Below are 18,322 nucleotides of genomic sequence, written 5' to 3'. Positions count from 1 at the left end.
AGTTAACAACCATCTCTTTTGTTTTGTTCACATTCAGAGACAGATTGTTGGCTCTGCACCAGTCCGTTAGCCGCTGCACCTCCTCTCTGTATGCTGACTCATCATTCTTGCTAATGAGATCCACCACGGTCGTGTCATCGGCGAAATTGATGATGTGGTTCGAGCTGTGTGTTGCAGCACAGTCCTGGGTCAGCAGAGTGAACAGCAGTGGACTGAGCACATAGCCCTGGGGGCGGGGGGGGCTCCCATGCTCAGTGTGATGGTGCTGGAGATGCTGCTTTCCATCCAGACTGACTGAGGTCTCCCAGTCAGGAAGTCTAGGATCCAGTTGCAGATGGAGGTGTTCAGGCCCAGTAGGCTCAGCTTTCCAATCAGTTTCTGAGGAATGGTTGTGTTGAATGCTGAACTGAAGTCTATGAACAGCATTCGAACGTACGCGTCTTTATTGTCCAGGTGGGTTAGGGCCAGGCGGAGGGTGATGGCAATGGCGTCGTCTGTTGAGTGGTTGGGACGGTATGCGAACTGCAGGGGGTCTAGTGAGGGGGGCAGCAAGGTCTTGATGTGTGTCATGACAAGTCTCTTGAAACACTTTGTGAAACCAGTGTTCCTGACACAGTCTCCTTTCCATTGGTGAGACCCAACTAAGTTGCGGGGAGGGAATGCTTTGTCGGACACCTCCGCTGCAGTACAGGACATTTCCTAATCACTACTACTATGGCTACAACAACTGCTGAAACACTCCCCTTGACTCAGTAGTTGCCATGTTGTCAAATGACCCGTGGCATTATAAAATACTGTTCAACTGTTCTAATCATGCTAGTTGTACTTCAAATAAAATTTTCAAAGTTCAAATATTATTTAGCCAATCCTTGAATAATTTCACTTTTTGAAAGAGTAATTCTCTCAATATTTGGAATGTAATTCTCTTTATTGTAACATCATAGAAATAATTTATTACCTACTTTTCCACGTCCTCCATTCTTACCACTTCTCCTCCCGAAAAGAGGAAGGATAGTTTTTTCATCCTCATTTGCTATTTCACCAACTTCCACATTCAACAAATCACTCAGTCATTTCTGACATCAACAAGATTCCACCAGCAGAGATGCACTCCTCTTCCCTCTTGGCATTCCAAAGGGACTGTTTATTCTATGACTCCTGGTCAAATTAATGTACTACATTCCATGCTTACAGTGTGGCATTTGATGAAACCAAACCTAAGACGGGGTGCTTTGTTTGTAGATTACATTCAGCCGGCAGGCAACATTAAATTTCCAGTTGCCAACCATTTTAATCCTCTCTTACACTGTGATCTGTGAGTGGTCGTTTGCATTATTATACTGAAGTTCAACTTAACCCAAAGAAGCTGCATCACATCTTTTACCTGAGCACAGTTGTAGCCATGTAGACCAGATATCAAATATATTGGAACTGGTCAGTTCTACTGCAGGTCATCTGCAACACTAGATCAGTTTTGCCTCTGTAACAATGGATCAAACACCTAAGCTGCAAGGCAGTTCCTATGTCTTTCATGTTCTCTCTTTCCTCCTAACCTCAAGAAAACTTCATCAATGCCATGGAAACAGAGAAGGTGAAGTGTCTGTACTCTTACTTCTCATATCTTCTTTCCTTTCCTCAGCCTCGTTTTCTCTCTTTCAACACAAACCATTAATGTTATCTACTCTTCCACAGAAGCTGCCTGACAACAATCTTTGCATTTAGTGTTTTAATTTATCGAGCATTTTCTGTTTTCTTCAGATTGCCAGCGTCTACAGTTGTTTTATTTATGATAGATGTGTGAATTCTTGGTGCATTTAACAGAAGTTGGTGAAAAAACTTGGTCAAAATGGAAATATTGGAATGAACTGAGAACTGATTAACAGACAGAAAGCAAAGAAAGGGAACAAATTTTTCTCGGATTGGAAAGCTGTGGCTTGCAGGATACCACCAGAATCAACACTTAATGATTGAAATGGCCAGAGGTACAAAATGTCATAGTTCCAAGGTTTGTGTTAACACTAAAAATGGGATTGCGGGTAAGAAGAGCCACTTAAAGAGGCATGAAGGACAGATGGAGAAGCAAGTAAATAGGTTAAAACATGATATACAGAATATAATATGGGAAAAGGTGATCATCCTCTTGGGTGTCATCATCATCGGGTGCCATGCCCAGTTTGAGCTTTGACTGCCATGGCCCACACACTCCTATTTCAGGTCAAGTGGATCAGTTCATTGGTATTCATTTTCAATTCTCTGGCTGCTGTCTCCATCATCCTCTTGGGTGGACAAAAGAGAAAATCAGAATTTGTTTTAAATGGCAGAAGACTAGGAAATGTTGATGCTTAAGGGACCTGGGTATCCTTGCCCACCAGCCAATGAAAGCTTGCAAGTATGGGCAGTAAGCAATTAGCAGGGCAAAAGTCATACATTGGCCTTTATCACAAAGGGACATGCCAAGACTCATAGGTACTGCTTTGGTTTCCTTATTCAAAAAAAAAGTCATTAAGGGAGCACAGCGAAGAACTATCAACACTGGTCCCTGAAATAGGTTTGCTCTACGGGCACAGGTCAAGTAGATTAGGCTTGTATTCTTTAGCATTTAGAAGAATGACAGATCTCTCTGAAACATTTAAAATTCTTAGATAGCTCAAAATGGATGCAGGGGAAAAACTTTCACAGGCAGGAGGTATGAAATCAGAGGTAGAGTTTGTTTAAAACAAGTTGATGAATTATATGGAAATCAAGTGAATGCTGGAAATGCTGAAATCTTGATGAATGGCAGAGCAGTTTGTAAAGGCATGATGGCCTACTCCTACTGCTAATTCTTTGTTTTACAATTAAATCTTTTAGGTTTCCCATGATGGTGACGAAGAATATGAAAAGACAAGCTGAAGAATCTTTGTTCATCTTTTTATATAAATGCTGGATTTATGATTCATTGTGACCTCTAAAGATTTAATCCTGTGGTAGTAATCAGTGTAATCAACTTAATTCCATGCACAATATACACTCAGTGGCCTCGTTATTAGGTACAACTGTACGCCTGTTCATTAATGCAAATAACTACGAATCAGCCAGTCATGTGGCAGCAACTTAATACATAAAAGCATGCAGACATAGTCAAGAGGTTCAACTGTGATTCAGACCAAACATCAGAATTGAGAAGAAATGTGATCCAAGTGATTTTGACTATAGAATGATTGCTGGTGCCAGACATGGTAGTTTGAGTATCTCAGATATTGATGATCTTCTGGGATTTTTGTGCACATGTCGAACCCTGAAGTGGATGGGCCACAGCAGCAGATGCTGTTGTACCTAACAGGTGTGCCTAATAAAGCGACCATTGAGTGAATACGGATGCACCGAATGCATCAAAGGCAATTGGACCAGTCAACTTCCAGCTCTAATACTGAGTTGGAAAAGAGCCAAATGTCTAGCTAGACTGATGCAGTACAGCTACAAGACTGGCCTCTACTGGACAATGTGGAAACTGCCTGGGTACGTCCTAAACAGAAAAAGACATTTCTAATGTAACCAACTACCACTACATCAGCCTACTCCAGATCATCAGATAAGTAATGGACAGGATCAGCACGAGCAAACCACACACTGATTAATTACCCATTTTGCTAGTCCTCAGTTAGATTCTGCCAGCTGTCATTACTGTAGATATCCAATTTTGGACAAAACAAATGCGTCAACTTAATATAACAGTCCTTGAAACAAATGATGTGGCCCGGAAAATTCAACAAGAATCACAGAGGAAAATCTAGACAGCCAAGTGGAAAATGACATGGTGCAGTTGTTGATGCAGTTGTTGAGAGGTTATCAATTGGATTGTAAGTTGCTTTTGCTGGAAAATTCTATCCTTAGCATCTTTGACTGCTTTGATCATAATAATTTCTCCATCAAATTAAAATCGGGAGATGCCTCCTGCTGATTACATTTCATTCGGTTCCATTCACAATGCCTCCAATAACTTTATCCATGTCCCATCGTGCAACATCAACTGGACAGCAACCAGGCATACGGTGTTAATTCCCAACATACACATGCCAGACAATGATCATCTTCAACAAAAGTTCTCCAAAACATCTCTGCTAGTCATTATTGAATTTCCCACCACTGACCAGAAACTTAATGGGACAAATTACCTAAGCCAGAGGTGGCAAACCTTTTTTGAGAGTGTGTGCCCAAATTGGCGATAATCTAAAAAAAATCCTGTGTGCCACAATAACCTTGAACAGAGATTATCACTGATTAATGAATTAGTACAATAATTATGGACATTTTAAGGAAAAACTATGTTCTGTTGCTTATTTAAATGAAATTGAGCTTGAAATAAATGAAGCATTTTAAAAACCTTTTCAAAAAATATATTAATCTTTTAAAAAGCAATTAAAAATAAATTGAGGCACTAAACTACTAGTTATTATCACTGAACAAACAACTCCTTCACTTACAAACAACAGCAGAAAAGTATAAGCAAAGCCAATGCTAACTGGCCCAACCGTTTACTATCCAAATACTGATGTGTACATCAGTTCTGCCAAGATTTCAAAACATTATCATCCGACATCACGTGTTGTAACAATCGAGCTGACACCAAGTCAGCGGGAGACATTTCCTGTGAAAACATCTTACTGCTCTCAAATTGTAAAACTAATTCACTGTAGTAAAAATGACTATTATGTTTCTTTACTATGGGTGGGGTTTAAAGAATCCGGAGGTGATAATGCATGCTGCATGCACACAATTTTTTTGTGTGTGCAATCTTATTGTATGCTATTAGTTTGCCACTCCAGACGCTACAGCTGCGCAGAACCCAGTTAAAAGTAAGGATATCATGGAAAATAACTCATCTCCTGATTTCCCATCTTGAAGGCATATTTTGAGTGACAAATCAAAGATTGGGATCAACTTTATTCACCACATATTTGCATGTATTATAAATTTGCTGTGATGTGTTGATCAGGGCATGAGGTGCAAAAAAATACAACATTCAACAATTATAAAAACAATTATATAAAGTTAGAGGGCTTGTACTCGTTGGAATTTAGAAGATTGAGGGGGGATCTGATTGAAACGTATAAGATCCTAAAGGGATTGGACAGGCTAGATGCGGGAAGATTGTTCCCGATGTTGGGGAGGTCCAGAACGAGGGGTCACAGTTTGAGGATAGAGGGGAAGCCTTTTAGGACCGAGATTAGGAAAAACTTCTTCACACAGAGAGTGGTGAATCTGTGGAATTCTCTGCCACAGCAAACTGTTGAGGCCAGTTCATTAGCTATGTTTAAAAGGAAGTTAGATATGGCCCTTGTGGCTACAGGGGTCAGGGGGTATGGAGGCAAGGCTGGGTTCTGAGTTGGATGATCAGCCATGATCATAATAAATGGCGGTGCAGGCTCGAAGGGCCGAATGGCCTACTCCTGCACCTATTTTCTATGTTTCTATGTTTCTAAAATACAGATTAAAATGTGCAAAAATGCATATTAAGGCAGCATGAAGCTTATGCTTTAATAGTGCTGTGGTGCTTGAGCTTTTAGAAACAGCAGTTTGCAGGGTGAGTGGTGTCCACAATGATCTTCATACTTAATTCTATGTCCTGAGCACATACAAGTGAAGGCAGACAGGGCCACTGATCTTTTCAGCTGACCTGACAGTTTGCTGTAATTTCCGTATATTGTGACAGTACACTGCAGCAAACCAGACAGTAATGGCTGACATGAGGATACTATCTATGATGGCAGTATGGAATTGCACCTGCATGTTCTGGGAAAGATGTAATTTTGCCAACTGCCACAAGTACACCCTGTGCTGGTCCAACAAACATCAAGAAGTTTGACACCGCAGTTACAAACTGACTTGATTCACACCCTGTCTACCATCAAAAACATTCATCTTTTCCACCAAGCGCTACACTATGTACCATCTGCAAAATGCAATGCAAGATCTCATTGGGGCTTTTGAAATAATCTCTCCTGAACACACCAGTTCTTATCATCAAGTTCAAGAAAATCGAGCACATCAGAACACAAGCTGTTCAAATTCCTTGATATACCACATACAATATGGTATGTGGTATATCAAGAATGATATGTGGAATGCTTCACTTTCCCCACCCCCTCCAGCCAACCATGTTGCTTAGGACTTGGGAAATGACTACGATATAGCAATTTACACATATCTTCACTTGAAGACTGCAGTGGCAGCTTGTCATGTGCCACCGATGTGGATCTTAGTCAACATTAGACTAGAAGTTTCATACTGGAAAACATCGTGCAAAAGTTTTGCTCTTATAGAGGAAGTACAGAGGTTGCAGCAGTTAAAGCTGTTGTTACACAGTTGTAATGATCTTGGTTTGATCCCAACCTCAGATGCCATCTGCATGGAGCTTGCACATTTTCTCCATCTGCTCTGGCTTCCTCTCTCCAAGAAATGGCAAGTCCACTGGCAATTGTTAAATTCCTCCCGACTTTCAGCTGGATAAATATCGAGAGGGGGCAGGTGTGTTGCAGGAGAGTGAGCGTCAGTGCGGGCATGTTGAGGGAGGGGGGGCTTCAAAGGGCGAGAGCGCAGGGGGGCAAGGGAGAGCAGGGCAGGAAGGCAAGAGAGAGGGGAGGGGGATGATGAGGAGAGAGGAAGGAGAGAGAGAGGGGTAGGTGAGAGGGAGAGAGAGAGAGGTAGGTGCGAGAGAGAGTAGGTGAGAGGGGGTAGGAGAAGAGGAGTGTGGGGTGGGGGCAGAGATGGGGAGGGGGAGAGAAAGTGGGGGAGAGGGGGAGAGAGAGGTGGGGCAGGGAGAGAGGGGTGAGAGAGAGAGAGAGGTGGGGAGATGGAGAGAGAGGTGGGGAGAGAGAGGGGGTGGGGAGAGAGAGAGAGGTGGGGAGAGAGAGAGAGGTAGAGAGAGAGAGAGAGAGGTGGAGAGAGAGAGGTGGAGAGAGAGAGGTGGAGAGAGAGAGGTGGAGAGAGAGAGGTGGAGAGAGAGAGGTGGAGAGAGAGAGAGAACGGGTGGAGGAAATGAGGTGGGAGAGCAAGAGGGGAGGAGGGAGGGCACGTGGGTGCAAGTGGACAGAGGGGGAGAGAGAGGGTGGGATGGATGGGAGAGAGGAAGGGTCGGGCGAGGGAGGGAGAAAGCGATAGACCGAGGGAAGTGGTTACAGGGAAATAGATGGGAAAATTAGAAAAGCACTATAAAGTAAATGGGCCATATGTTGTAAGAAAATAAAACTATGGTGTACAAACATAGGGTCTAACAAGTTGTGATAATTGTTTAGGATCAGGACACATTTAATCACACCAAAATGTATTAATACATTTTTGGATTATATTCTTGCGAGAACCACAAATCACTTGATATCTGAACACTTTATAGACAACAGTTCCTTCACAGACCTAAACTTGGTAATCAAATATGGCAGAAACTGATATTCTTTTCTTAACACTTGAAATGGCAAAAACAGCAGGCCTTTCGGGCTTTCAAATTGACTGGAGGGAAATATACAATACTGTGCTATTTTTGGGCACACATAAGTAAATAGCTAGGCTGTCTGAGACTTTGGCACAGTACTGTAATTTTATTATTGCTCTGTGCTGTTGCCACACAAGAAGAAACAAAATTCATGACAAATGTGAGTGATAATAAACCTGATTCTGATCATCATCATCATCAGGTGCCATGCCCAGTTTGAGCTTTGACTGCCATCGCCCACACACTCCTGTTTCGGGTCAAGTAGATCAATTCATTGGTATTCATTTCCAGTTCTCTGGCTGCTGTCTCCATCATCATTTGTCTTTGTCTTCCTCTTTCTTTCTTCCCTTCAATCTTTCCCATAATTACCGTGCATTCTAACTCCTCTTTCCTAATCACATGTCCAATGAAGTTACGTTGCCTTTTCATGATCTCATACATTATTTCTCTTTTTGTGTTTTCTCTGTTAATGACATCCTTGTTGGATATTCGTTTCATCCATGATATTCTTTGCATCCTCCTCAAAAACCACATCTCTGCTGCTTCAATTCGTTTCCTCATGTTACTAGATATTGTCCAACATTCTGAGCCATATAACATAACTTAACAAACAACATTTCAGTACTCTGAGGCAGGTTGTCATGCCTAGTTTAGTAGTGGTCAGTATACTCCTCATTCTCGTAAAGGTGTCTTTTGCCATCCCTATTCTTCTTTTGATGTTCAAGTCGCACCTGCCATCTGATGTCACCCAGCTTCCCAAGCAGCAAAAGTTCTGTAAATGTTTTATGTCTTCCCCGTTTATTCTCAGCCTGCAGATAGGATTCTCCTTCTTTTTGGATATCACCATGCATTCTGTCTCTTTGCAATTGATAGATAGACCCATTTTTGCACTTTCTTCAACAATTATCTCAATTAAGTTTTGTGGTTCTTCCTCCGTTCTTGCAATTAACAGTGTCATCCGCATATCTGAAATTATTGATGTTTTCACCGCCAACTTTGATTCCCAGGATGTCTCTTATTTTTTGTAATATTGTTTCACTGTACACATTAAATAAATCATTAAGTGATTCTGATATGGGTCTCTATTGTGGACAGAGTGAGAAGAGACTGCAGAGAGGGGAATCATGGTTGGGAAAACGGAAAGGGAGAGGTGAGGGAATGGGAAGCACCAGAGGGACACTCTGTTATGATCAATAAGCCAATTGTTTGGAATCAAGTGACCTTGCCTGGTGTCTCAGGACAGGTGGGTCTGCACCCACCTCCCCCACCCCCCACCCCCTGGCATTCCTTCACTGTGACATGTCCCACACCACTCCTGGAGCACTCCACTGTTGCCATTCCCAACATCCTTTGCTCCCCCCAGATTTACAAACTTGCTCTCCGCTTCACTTTGACAAATACAGTACTGTGCAAAGGTCTACGGCACCCTAGCTACACATGTGCGTAAAACTGTTACACTGTACTGTAGACTCAAGCACTCAACACTTTTTGTATTGACCAAGACATTGCAACTGAAACCACAAAATACTGCACAATTCGTTTCAGTTGCTAGAACTTATGGTCATTTCACTTGTTTAATAAGCTGGTCTTAGGAGGTTAGTGGGCAAAATTAGAGCACATGGTATTGGGGGTAGGGTACTGACATGGATAGAAAATTGGTTGGCAGACCGGAAACAAAGAGTAGGGATTAACGGGTCCTTTTCGGAACGGCAGGCAGTGACTAGTGGGGTACTGCAAGGTTCAGTGCTGGGACCACAGCTATTTACAATATACATTAATGATTTAGATGAAGGGGTTAAAAGTAACATTAGCAAATTTGCAGATGACACAAAGCTGGGTAACAGTGTGAAATGTGAGGAGGATGTTATGAGAATACAGGGTGACTTGGACAGGTTGGGTGAGTGGGCAGATGCAGTTTAATGTGGATAAATGCGAGGTTATCCACTTTGGTGGCGAGAACAGGAAGGCAGATTACTATCTAAATGGTGTCAAGTTAGGAAAAGGAGACATACAACGAGATCTGGGTGTCCTTGTTCATCAGTCACTGAAAGTAAGCATACAGGTACAGCAGACAGTGAAGAAAGCTAATGGCATGTTGGCATTCCTAACAAGAGGAGTTGAGTATAGCAGCAAAGAGGTCCTTCTGCAGTTGTACAGAGCCCTGGTGAGACCCCACCTGGAGTATTGTGTGCAGTTTTGGTCTCCAAACTCGAGGAAGGACATTCTTGCTATGAAGGGAGTGCAGCGTAGGTTCACTGGGTTAATTCCAGGGATGGTGGGAATGTCATATGTTGAAAGATTGCAGTGACTGGGCTTGTATACACTGGAATTTAGAAGGATGAGAGGGGATCTGATTGAAACATATAAGATTATTAAGGGATTGGACACGCTAGAGACAGGAAACATGTTCCCGATGTTGGGGGAGTCCAGAACTAGAGGCCACAGTTTAAGAATAAGGGATAGACCATTTAGAATGGAGTTGAGGAAAAACTTTTTCACACAGAGGGTTGTGGATCTGTGGAATGCTCTGCCTGAGAAGGCAGTGGAGGCCAATTCTCTGGATTCTTTCAAGAAAGAGTTAGATAGAGCTCTTAAAGATAGTGGAGTCAAGGGATATGGGGAGAAGGCAGGAACAGGGTACTGATTGTGGATGATCAGCCACAGTGAATGGTGGTGCTGGCTCAAAGGGCCGAATGGGCTACTCCTGCACCTATTGTCTAGCACAGATGGCTAGGTGGAACTTCTGAAATGAGCTACAAGCTAGCTTTAGTGTGAATGCGCACCAGTGCATTCCAGGCTTTTACATCTGCTTACTACAGCAGAAAAGTGTGACATGCTGTGCAGACATTTCTCTTGTTCCATCCTTGGACTCACAAATGAGTATGGAGCAATCCAGAACTTATTGATCTATGAGTGTCAGATACAATTTGTATTTAGACCTTCAGCTTACCTCTGGCCACATCTGGTGAATCAAGCACAGCCCTGCTCATTTTAACGCAGGATGCAACTTTAACTTTTAAAGCTTGGGGAGTTTATTTTCAATTATGTTTCAATGAAATATTTCATAAATACTTGCTCAGCCTTGGGCAAGGTGTAGCACCTGCTTATCCCCCGATCAGGGTCACGTAAAGCTACGGGAGCAGATGGTGGATGGTCGTATGAGCAGCTGGTGTACATCACAAGTTGTGGTGATGCAACCACTGACAACAGGATGACAATCTCTGTAGAGAATTAATAATGGCTAGGGTCACCCAGTTTGTAAAGATACTGCCCAGAAGGAGGTAATACCAAATCATTTTTTGTAGAAAGGTTTGCCAAGAATAATCACACTAATGGGACCATGATTGCACGTCACATGGTACGTCACATAATGATGTGAGTGATGATTTAGTAAAATGGCCTTGTTTCTACCACATACAAAGCATTAAATCGGTCAAAGGCCAAAAGGGCTATTCTTGGCTAAGGGCCTCAGGACAGAATTGTGTGGCCTAATCCATTGCTGAGACAGCCATGAAATGGAGCTAAGGTCACTAGGGACACTTCCCACAAAAGTTTGATGAACTGCAGATATAGGACATTTCATTCTCAATGCAACTTGCTGTTTGTGCAGAGTCTGAGCACAGACAGTAGGTTGCATTGAGAATGATATGGCCTATATCTACAGCTCATCAATTTTTCTGCTTGCTCAATCTTGCTGCAGACAGACCCATACAAAAATTGGTGCAGTTAACTGGAAACGTCTGTTCTTGCTGGTGTATGTCATGAACCACCTTTTCAAAAACCTTGTGAGAATCACATTTGGCAAAAATATCTTATCCCATTTTGAAAAATTGGCTAGTCATAACTAGTCTTATGATGCATCAAAGGCACTCAGAGCCTGTCCTTCAATTACTCCTAAAAAAAAATCCCTCAGGAAGGCCAAAAGAACATAGCATTTACCAGCTGAAACTAACTTCAGATCAGAGTTTAAATGCAATTACCATACTTCAAGAAGAAATGGGTGCTTCAGATGACTAAGATATAAAACCAAAGGGCTGACTCTTCACAAAGTACCTTTAATCAGGTAGCAGCCATATCATTATTATGGGAAGAAAATAAAACAAATAGAAAAAGTGCATTATTCAGACATCGAGATGACATTGGCAGGGGGTCGGGGGGAAGAGAGAAAGAGGGACTACTACTATAAGGATACTTTATATTTATTTGAAGAACCACAAACCTTGAAGAAAACAATAAATAAATAAGATAAATGTTAATGAATTGGTTAAATAGCCAGTGAAATCATATGGCTGACCACAAATTTCATCAACATCCATTTTTGCCATATGCGTCATGTGTCATGTACAGATCCAACATCTTTTTCAAACATTTTAAGTCCAGACATTGTTATTTTGTAGATAAACATCATGTGTGAAGACTAAGAACAGACAATCAAATCAATAATCATTTGACATGCTTCGGTTATGATGAATATTGCATAGGATACTACAAGAACATCCTGATCTTCTTTAAATAAGTATCTTCAGTTTCACACTTGAACATCCCTTAAAATTCCAAACTCTATTGTCACCTCTACCTTGCCCAAGGGTGGAATGCAGCTAAAAGCCAAAACTGGTCAGGCAATTTTTTTTTAAACCTATTGATGAAGTTAATTTGGAGGAACTACAGAAGCCTGAAGACACACATCTGATGTCCCAAGAACAGCTTCTTCTCCTCCACTACCAGATTTCTGAATGGACAATGAATACATGTACACTAACTCGCTATTTTTGTTCACTTTTTACACTACTTAATTTTATACATATACAACTTGATATAATTTACAGTTTATTATTATGCACTGCAATGTACTGGAGCCGCAAACAAATTTCACAACATATGGCAGTGATATTAAACCTAATTCAGAGATAGTAATACCAACATCACCTCAAGCAAATTCAGCTGCAACCAACTGTTGAGTTAGGCAATAAAAAAAAACATTTTTAAAGGTTAGGTTAGCTTTATTTATCACATGTTTGTAGACACCTACAGTAAAATGCGTCATTGTGTCGAATCAAATCAATGAGGATTGTACTGCGCAGCCCGGAAGTGCTGCAGCGCGAACATCGCATGGCTGCAACTCACTAACCATACACCTTTGGCATGTGGGAGGAAACCAGAGCACTCGGAGGAAAGCCGTCACGGGGAGAACGAAGGAATTCCTTACAGATAGCAGTGGGAATTGAACTCTGATCTTACAGTAACGCTGTAAAGCATTGCACTAACTGCTATACTACTGTGCTACCCTGAAGAATGGTTATCAGTCAATAACAGCATATTAAAAAACTACACTACAGTAAGGGAATTCAGCAATTTACTTGTAACTCGATTTTTTTTCATCAGTTAGGGTCCCCCAATAATAATGATAGTCGTGGGTTATCACGTGACTCTTTTAGCAAGCTGTTTCTCTTTATTTTCATAGATTAAATTATCTCAGTTAAAGCAAGCCACAGAGGTTTATATAGATACAATTTTCTCTCCAAGAACATTAACGGACTATTAAGATACTACCAGGTGTTATTTTATATTAATATTGAAATTGTTGTGAATAAAAATGGTGCAGAAGGAACAATAATAATATCCCCAGGTCAGCATCATCATTTGACAATTTGAATACAATGGCAATGGCAAGAGGAATATTGCTTCAACAATTTTTTTCTCTCCCCCCCCCACCAATCCTCTTTAAATTTATGCTAATAATCCACATTTCCTAATGACACAGGCAAACAATTAAAACGTCGTCATTATCAACACCAAAATTCTACAAAATATAAGTTGGTCATAGGACAGGGGAAAAAAGCTGATGTAAAAGTGTTGAACGAGAAATGGTTAATTGTTGAATACAATACTTATAAAGCCAAAACAATTAATGAGAAATTCTGATGAAAATAGGCTTTTCGTCCCTCTTTTGTTGATTAGTTTTCTTCACACTGTAAATAGCATTGTCCAAAATATATTCTAAAGCCTATAATTTTAAAATGACTAATAATTATTATACGTCTGAAACATTTGAAATATCTTGGACTGCTTAGGAAACGTATTCAAAACATTAATCAAATGAAATGGGTATAACATACTTGATGCATTAAACTTCAAATGTCGTCAGCTAAATAGAAATCCCAAACGATAAAAGCCTATTTGGTTTTGCACACTAATTGAATGAATGTATTTCAATTAATTTCACGTTCGTTGAGATAATTTATAAGCACAACCGGAGAGAACAAATTCAAACCCCTAATTTTTGACTGTTTAACTGACACTTCGAAACACGGGAAATTTTCCTACGCACGATTCTTTCGATATAGAAATTGTTATACTCAATGAAGTAGTCATTTATATAACGACGAAGACTCGACCAGCTGCATCAAACCAACACTGACTTCAATTCTGGATTACATCCGATAAAGTTATTAGGGGGGGGGGGGAAGGCAGCTCCTTCGCCAGTTAAAAACCGAGCAACGACTAGCGTGGCCTAGACATTCTCCGATCTGTGTTGGGCCCTGTACCTACCCGTCTTTCCTTTTGGCTTTGTATACGTGACCGTAAGTGCCTCTTCCAACTTTGCAACCCTCATATTCAAACAGGTCCTCTACTCGCTCACGCTCTGTTGTTAGCTTCATCTTGAAATCATAGTCCATTTTCGAAGTTTTCCGATTAGATTCTTATTTCGTTATTAATAGTATTGTTCAACTAAAGGCAGTCGGCTCTTCCCCTCCGTAAATGGTATTGCAGAGTGTCACACGAAGGCACCATAAAAGCCGCCGGTCGATGTGCCGGCCTGTGGTTTTGGGTAGCTGCTGAAGTGGCCACTGTTACCTTGTGTCGTACCGCCGCTCTTCCCCAGTCCCTTCACACAACGCCGGTATCACACTGCAATACCACGTACGACATTGCTGCACACTGTCGCAAGCTCAACCCACACTACGCATGCTTGTCGTTTGCCGTACGTGTACGTGTGCCTGCTCTGACTCGCTCAGCTCGTCGGAAAGTAAACAGGTGAATGCGGTCGAATTGTATAAGGCGCTCTCTGAATCGAATGGCCTGTGGTCGTCAAAGGAGAAGACAAAATACAAAAACCTTCCCTGACTCCAAGGGCGATCAGATGAGCACCAGTTAGGAGTCGAGGTGGGCCACTCGGCCCCTGCACTCTGCTACAACATTAAGGTTCTGAATTTCTACATCTCGTTTTCTTCCATCTCCTTGCACGTCAAGAATTTATAAATCTCTATCTTAAAAATGTGCAAAGACTTGTCTTCAACTGCACTTTGAGGAATAGTATGAAGAATAAGTATTAACCTATCTGCCCTAAGTAAATAGACGGCCTATATTTTTCGATTCAGAATTGGGTCTATTATAGAAACATAGAAAATAGGTGCCATTCGGTCCTTCAAGCCTGTACTGCCATTCAGTATGATCATGGCTGATCATCCAACTCAGAACCCTGTACCTGCCTTCTCTCCATACCCCCGATCCCTTTAGCCACAAGGGCCATATCTAACTCCCTCTGAAATGTAGCCAATGAACTGGCCTCAACAGTTTCCTGTGGCAGAGAATTCCACAGATTCACCACTCTCTGTGTGAAGAAGTTTTTCCTCATCTCAATCCTAAAAGACTTCCCCTTTATCCTTAAACTGTGACTCCTCGTTCTGGACTTCCCCAACATCGGGAACAATCTTCCTGGATCTAGCCTGTCCAATCCCTTTAGAATTTTATACGTTTGAATAAGATCCCCTCTCAATCTTCTAAATTCCAGAGAGTATAAACCCAGTCGATCCAGTCTTTCATCATATGAAAAGTCCTACCAACCCAGGAATCAATCTGGTGAACTTTCTTTGTACTCCCTCTATGGCAAGATTGTCTTTCCTCAGATTAGGGGACCAAAACTGCACACAATACTCCAGGTGTGGTCTCACCAAGGCCTTGTACAACTGCATACATTCCAAGAAATCCTCATCCTCAGCACTCTTACCAATTTGGTTCACCCAATCTATATGTAGATTGAAGTCACCCATTATAACTGCTGATCTTTTATTGCATGCATTTCTAATTTCCTGTTTAATGCCATCCCCAATCTCATACTACTGTTAGGTGGCCTGTACATAACTCCCACCAGTGTTTTCTGCCCCTTAGTGTTATGCAGCTCTACCCATATCAATTCCACATCCTCCAGGCTAATGTCCTTCCTTTCTATTGTGTTAATCTCCCTTCTAACCAGCAATGCTACCCCACCTCCTTTTCTTTCACGTCTATCCCTCCTGAATATTGAATATCCCTGAATGTTGAGCTCCCATCCTTGGTCATCCTGGAGCCATGTCTCTATGATCCCAACTATATCATATTCATTAATAACTACCTGTACGTTCAATTCATCCACCGTGTTACGAATGCTCCTTGCATGGACACACAAAGCCTTCAGGCTTGTTTTTACAACACTCTTAGCCCTTGTACAGTTATGTTGAAAAGTGGCCCTTTTTGATTTTTGCCTTGGATTTGCCTGCCTGCCACTTTTACTTTTCACCTTACTACTTTTTGCTTCTACCTTCATTTTACACCCCTCTGTCTCTCTGCACTTGTTCCCATCCCCCTGCCACTTTACTTTAAATCCTCCTGAACAACAGTAGCAAATGCTCCCCCTAGGACATTGGTTCCAGTCCAGCCCAGGTGCAGACCATCCTGTTTGTACTGGTCCCACCTCCTCCAAAACTGGTTCCAATGCCCCAGAAATTTGAATCCCTCCCCCTTGCACCATTTTTCAAGCCACGATTTCATCTGATATATCCTCCTCTTTCTACTCTGACTAGCACGTGGCACTGGTAGTAATCCAGAGATTATTACCTTTGTGGTCCTACTTTTTAGATTATCTCCTAACTCCCTAAATTCACCTTGTAGGACCTTATCTCGTTTTTTACCTATATCGTTGGTGCCTATGTGCACCACAACCACTGACTGTTCACCCTCCCACTCCAGAATGTCCTGCAGCTGCTCAGAGACATCCTTGACCCTTGCACCAGGAAGGCAACATACCCTCCTGGAGTCTCTTTTGCAGCTGCAGAAACGCCTATCTATTCCCCTTACAATCGAATCCCCTATCACTATAGCTCTCCCACTCCTTTTCCTTCCCTCCTGTACCACAGAGCCACCCATGGTGCCATGAACTTGGCTGCTGCTGCCTTCCCCTGATGAGACATCTCCCCCAACAGTATCACTGACATATACAGTGCAAGATATGAAAATTAAAGACAAATAACGAGGCAGTATTCGTGGGGGGGAGGGGAGGGAGACTGTTCTTAGATTTTCACTTTATTCCCCCAATGATAGTAACATGAAGAGGGCATATCCCCAGAAGGTGAGGTCCTTAATGATGGATGCTGTCTTCGTGAGTCACCACCTCTTGAAGATGCCCTTGGTGGTGGAAGGGTTATGCCCCTGGTGGAACTGGCTGAGTCTAGGCCTCTGCAGTCTCTTGCAATCATGTCCCTATCAGGCCGTGATGCAACCAGTCAGAATGTTCTTCACTGTGTATCTCTATAAATTTGCAGCAGTCTTTGGTGATATAGCAAATCTAAAACTCATAATGGATTAAAGTTGCTAGCCGTCTTTGTAATTGCATCAATGTGTTGGGCCCAAGATAAATCCTCTGAGATGTTGACTCTTAGGAGCTTGAAGCTGCTCACCTTTTCCACCACTGTCCCCTCAGTGAGGACTGGCAATGTGTTTTTATAAAGTATTTGACACGGTGTGTTTTTGTGCAATAACCCATCAATCTAGTTTTTTCTCATAAGAGAACATCCTCTTCACATCCACCCTGTCCCCGCTATTCAGAATCTTGTATGTTTCAATCACTTCCCTTAATCAGTGTTGACTCCAGTGAACACTGGCATAACCTCTCCAATCTTTTCTCATAAGACAACCGACGTTCCTGATGTCAACCTAGTAAACCTCCGATCTGCTTCCATTCGTATTACATCCCTCTGCAAATGTGAAGGTCATTAATGTACATAGATCTGCTTGTCATGCTTAATGCTCACCTTCCTTCAGTCCACCTGGCTCCTGTCTCACACCTCCCTTTTTTCCTCTCCATTCTTATTCCCAATACTGGACTTCGATCTGAAACATTGATATTTGCTCCCTCCTCCCCGAAAGATACCTCTCAACTTGTTAAGTTCCTCTCGCAGATTGTTTGACGCTCTTTATTTTTATTTTTTATATTATTTCCTTGCCAAAATGCCATTTTTGCACATTATACTCTGCCCACATGAAACTTATATCCCTCTGCAGCTTAAGTATGTTTCTTAATTTGGCAGCTCATCGATGGCCATCAAGAAATTTAGCAAACATATCCTTAGTGCCTTCATCCTAGGTATTTATATAAGTTATAAAAAGTTGAGATCCTCAGGCTGAATGTAATGACATACAATTCATTACATCCTGCCAATAGTGTTGTGTTTTTAACATTTCAATAACATTTGAGTAATCTTATATATACACAGTATGTTTGGTTAAGCATTCTTGTTCATTTAAACAGTTCATTACAGGTTATTGTGTATGTGTAAATGCATGAATTGCATACGTCATCATGCTACCATTTTGGACTCCAGTGTCTTCCTTTGAATTAGTTTAATGTTTTGAAGTTAAAAAGCATAACATTGGCGATGATGTATTTTTAAAATGAACCTAAGATGGCTACCAACCCATTCAAGCGCAGCAAGACATTAAAACTGAAAAAAAAGCGCATCGAGGAGATAGTCGAGTTGGGGAAAAAAGCAGCCCAACATGTGTTCTTTGGAAGGGAAGACACAATCGAGTTTTTTTTAA

At 41.7% G+C, this 18,322-nt stretch overlaps 1 protein-coding gene across 4 annotated transcripts in view; it reads right to left on the bottom strand.

Annotated features, from left to right (window-relative positions):
- The window catches only part of cdk8 (cyclin dependent kinase 8), a 117,283-nt gene extending 102,880 nt beyond the window's left edge, over positions 1-14,403 (bottom strand). For 3 of the 4 annotated variants that reach the window (XM_063052878.1, XM_063052879.1, XM_063052880.1), the window contains exon 1: positions 14,018-14,403. In XM_063052878.1, coding sequence (XP_062908948.1) covers positions 14,018-14,145 — 128 coding nt within the window. In that variant the 5' untranslated portion in view covers positions 14,146-14,403. The remainder of the gene's footprint in view (positions 1-14,017) is intronic. The other variant, XM_063052881.1, reaches the window with a different exon arrangement.
- Positions 14,404-18,322: the final 3,919 nt, after the last annotated feature.

This window comes from Mobula hypostoma, chromosome 7, assembly GCF_963921235.1.
Source record: "Mobula hypostoma chromosome 7, sMobHyp1.1, whole genome shotgun sequence".
Classification (NCBI taxonomy): Eukaryota; Metazoa; Chordata; class Chondrichthyes; order Myliobatiformes; family Myliobatidae; genus Mobula; species Mobula hypostoma.
Note: the sequence above shows the minus strand (reverse complement) of the source record. Positions and strands in the feature narration are given on the sequence as shown.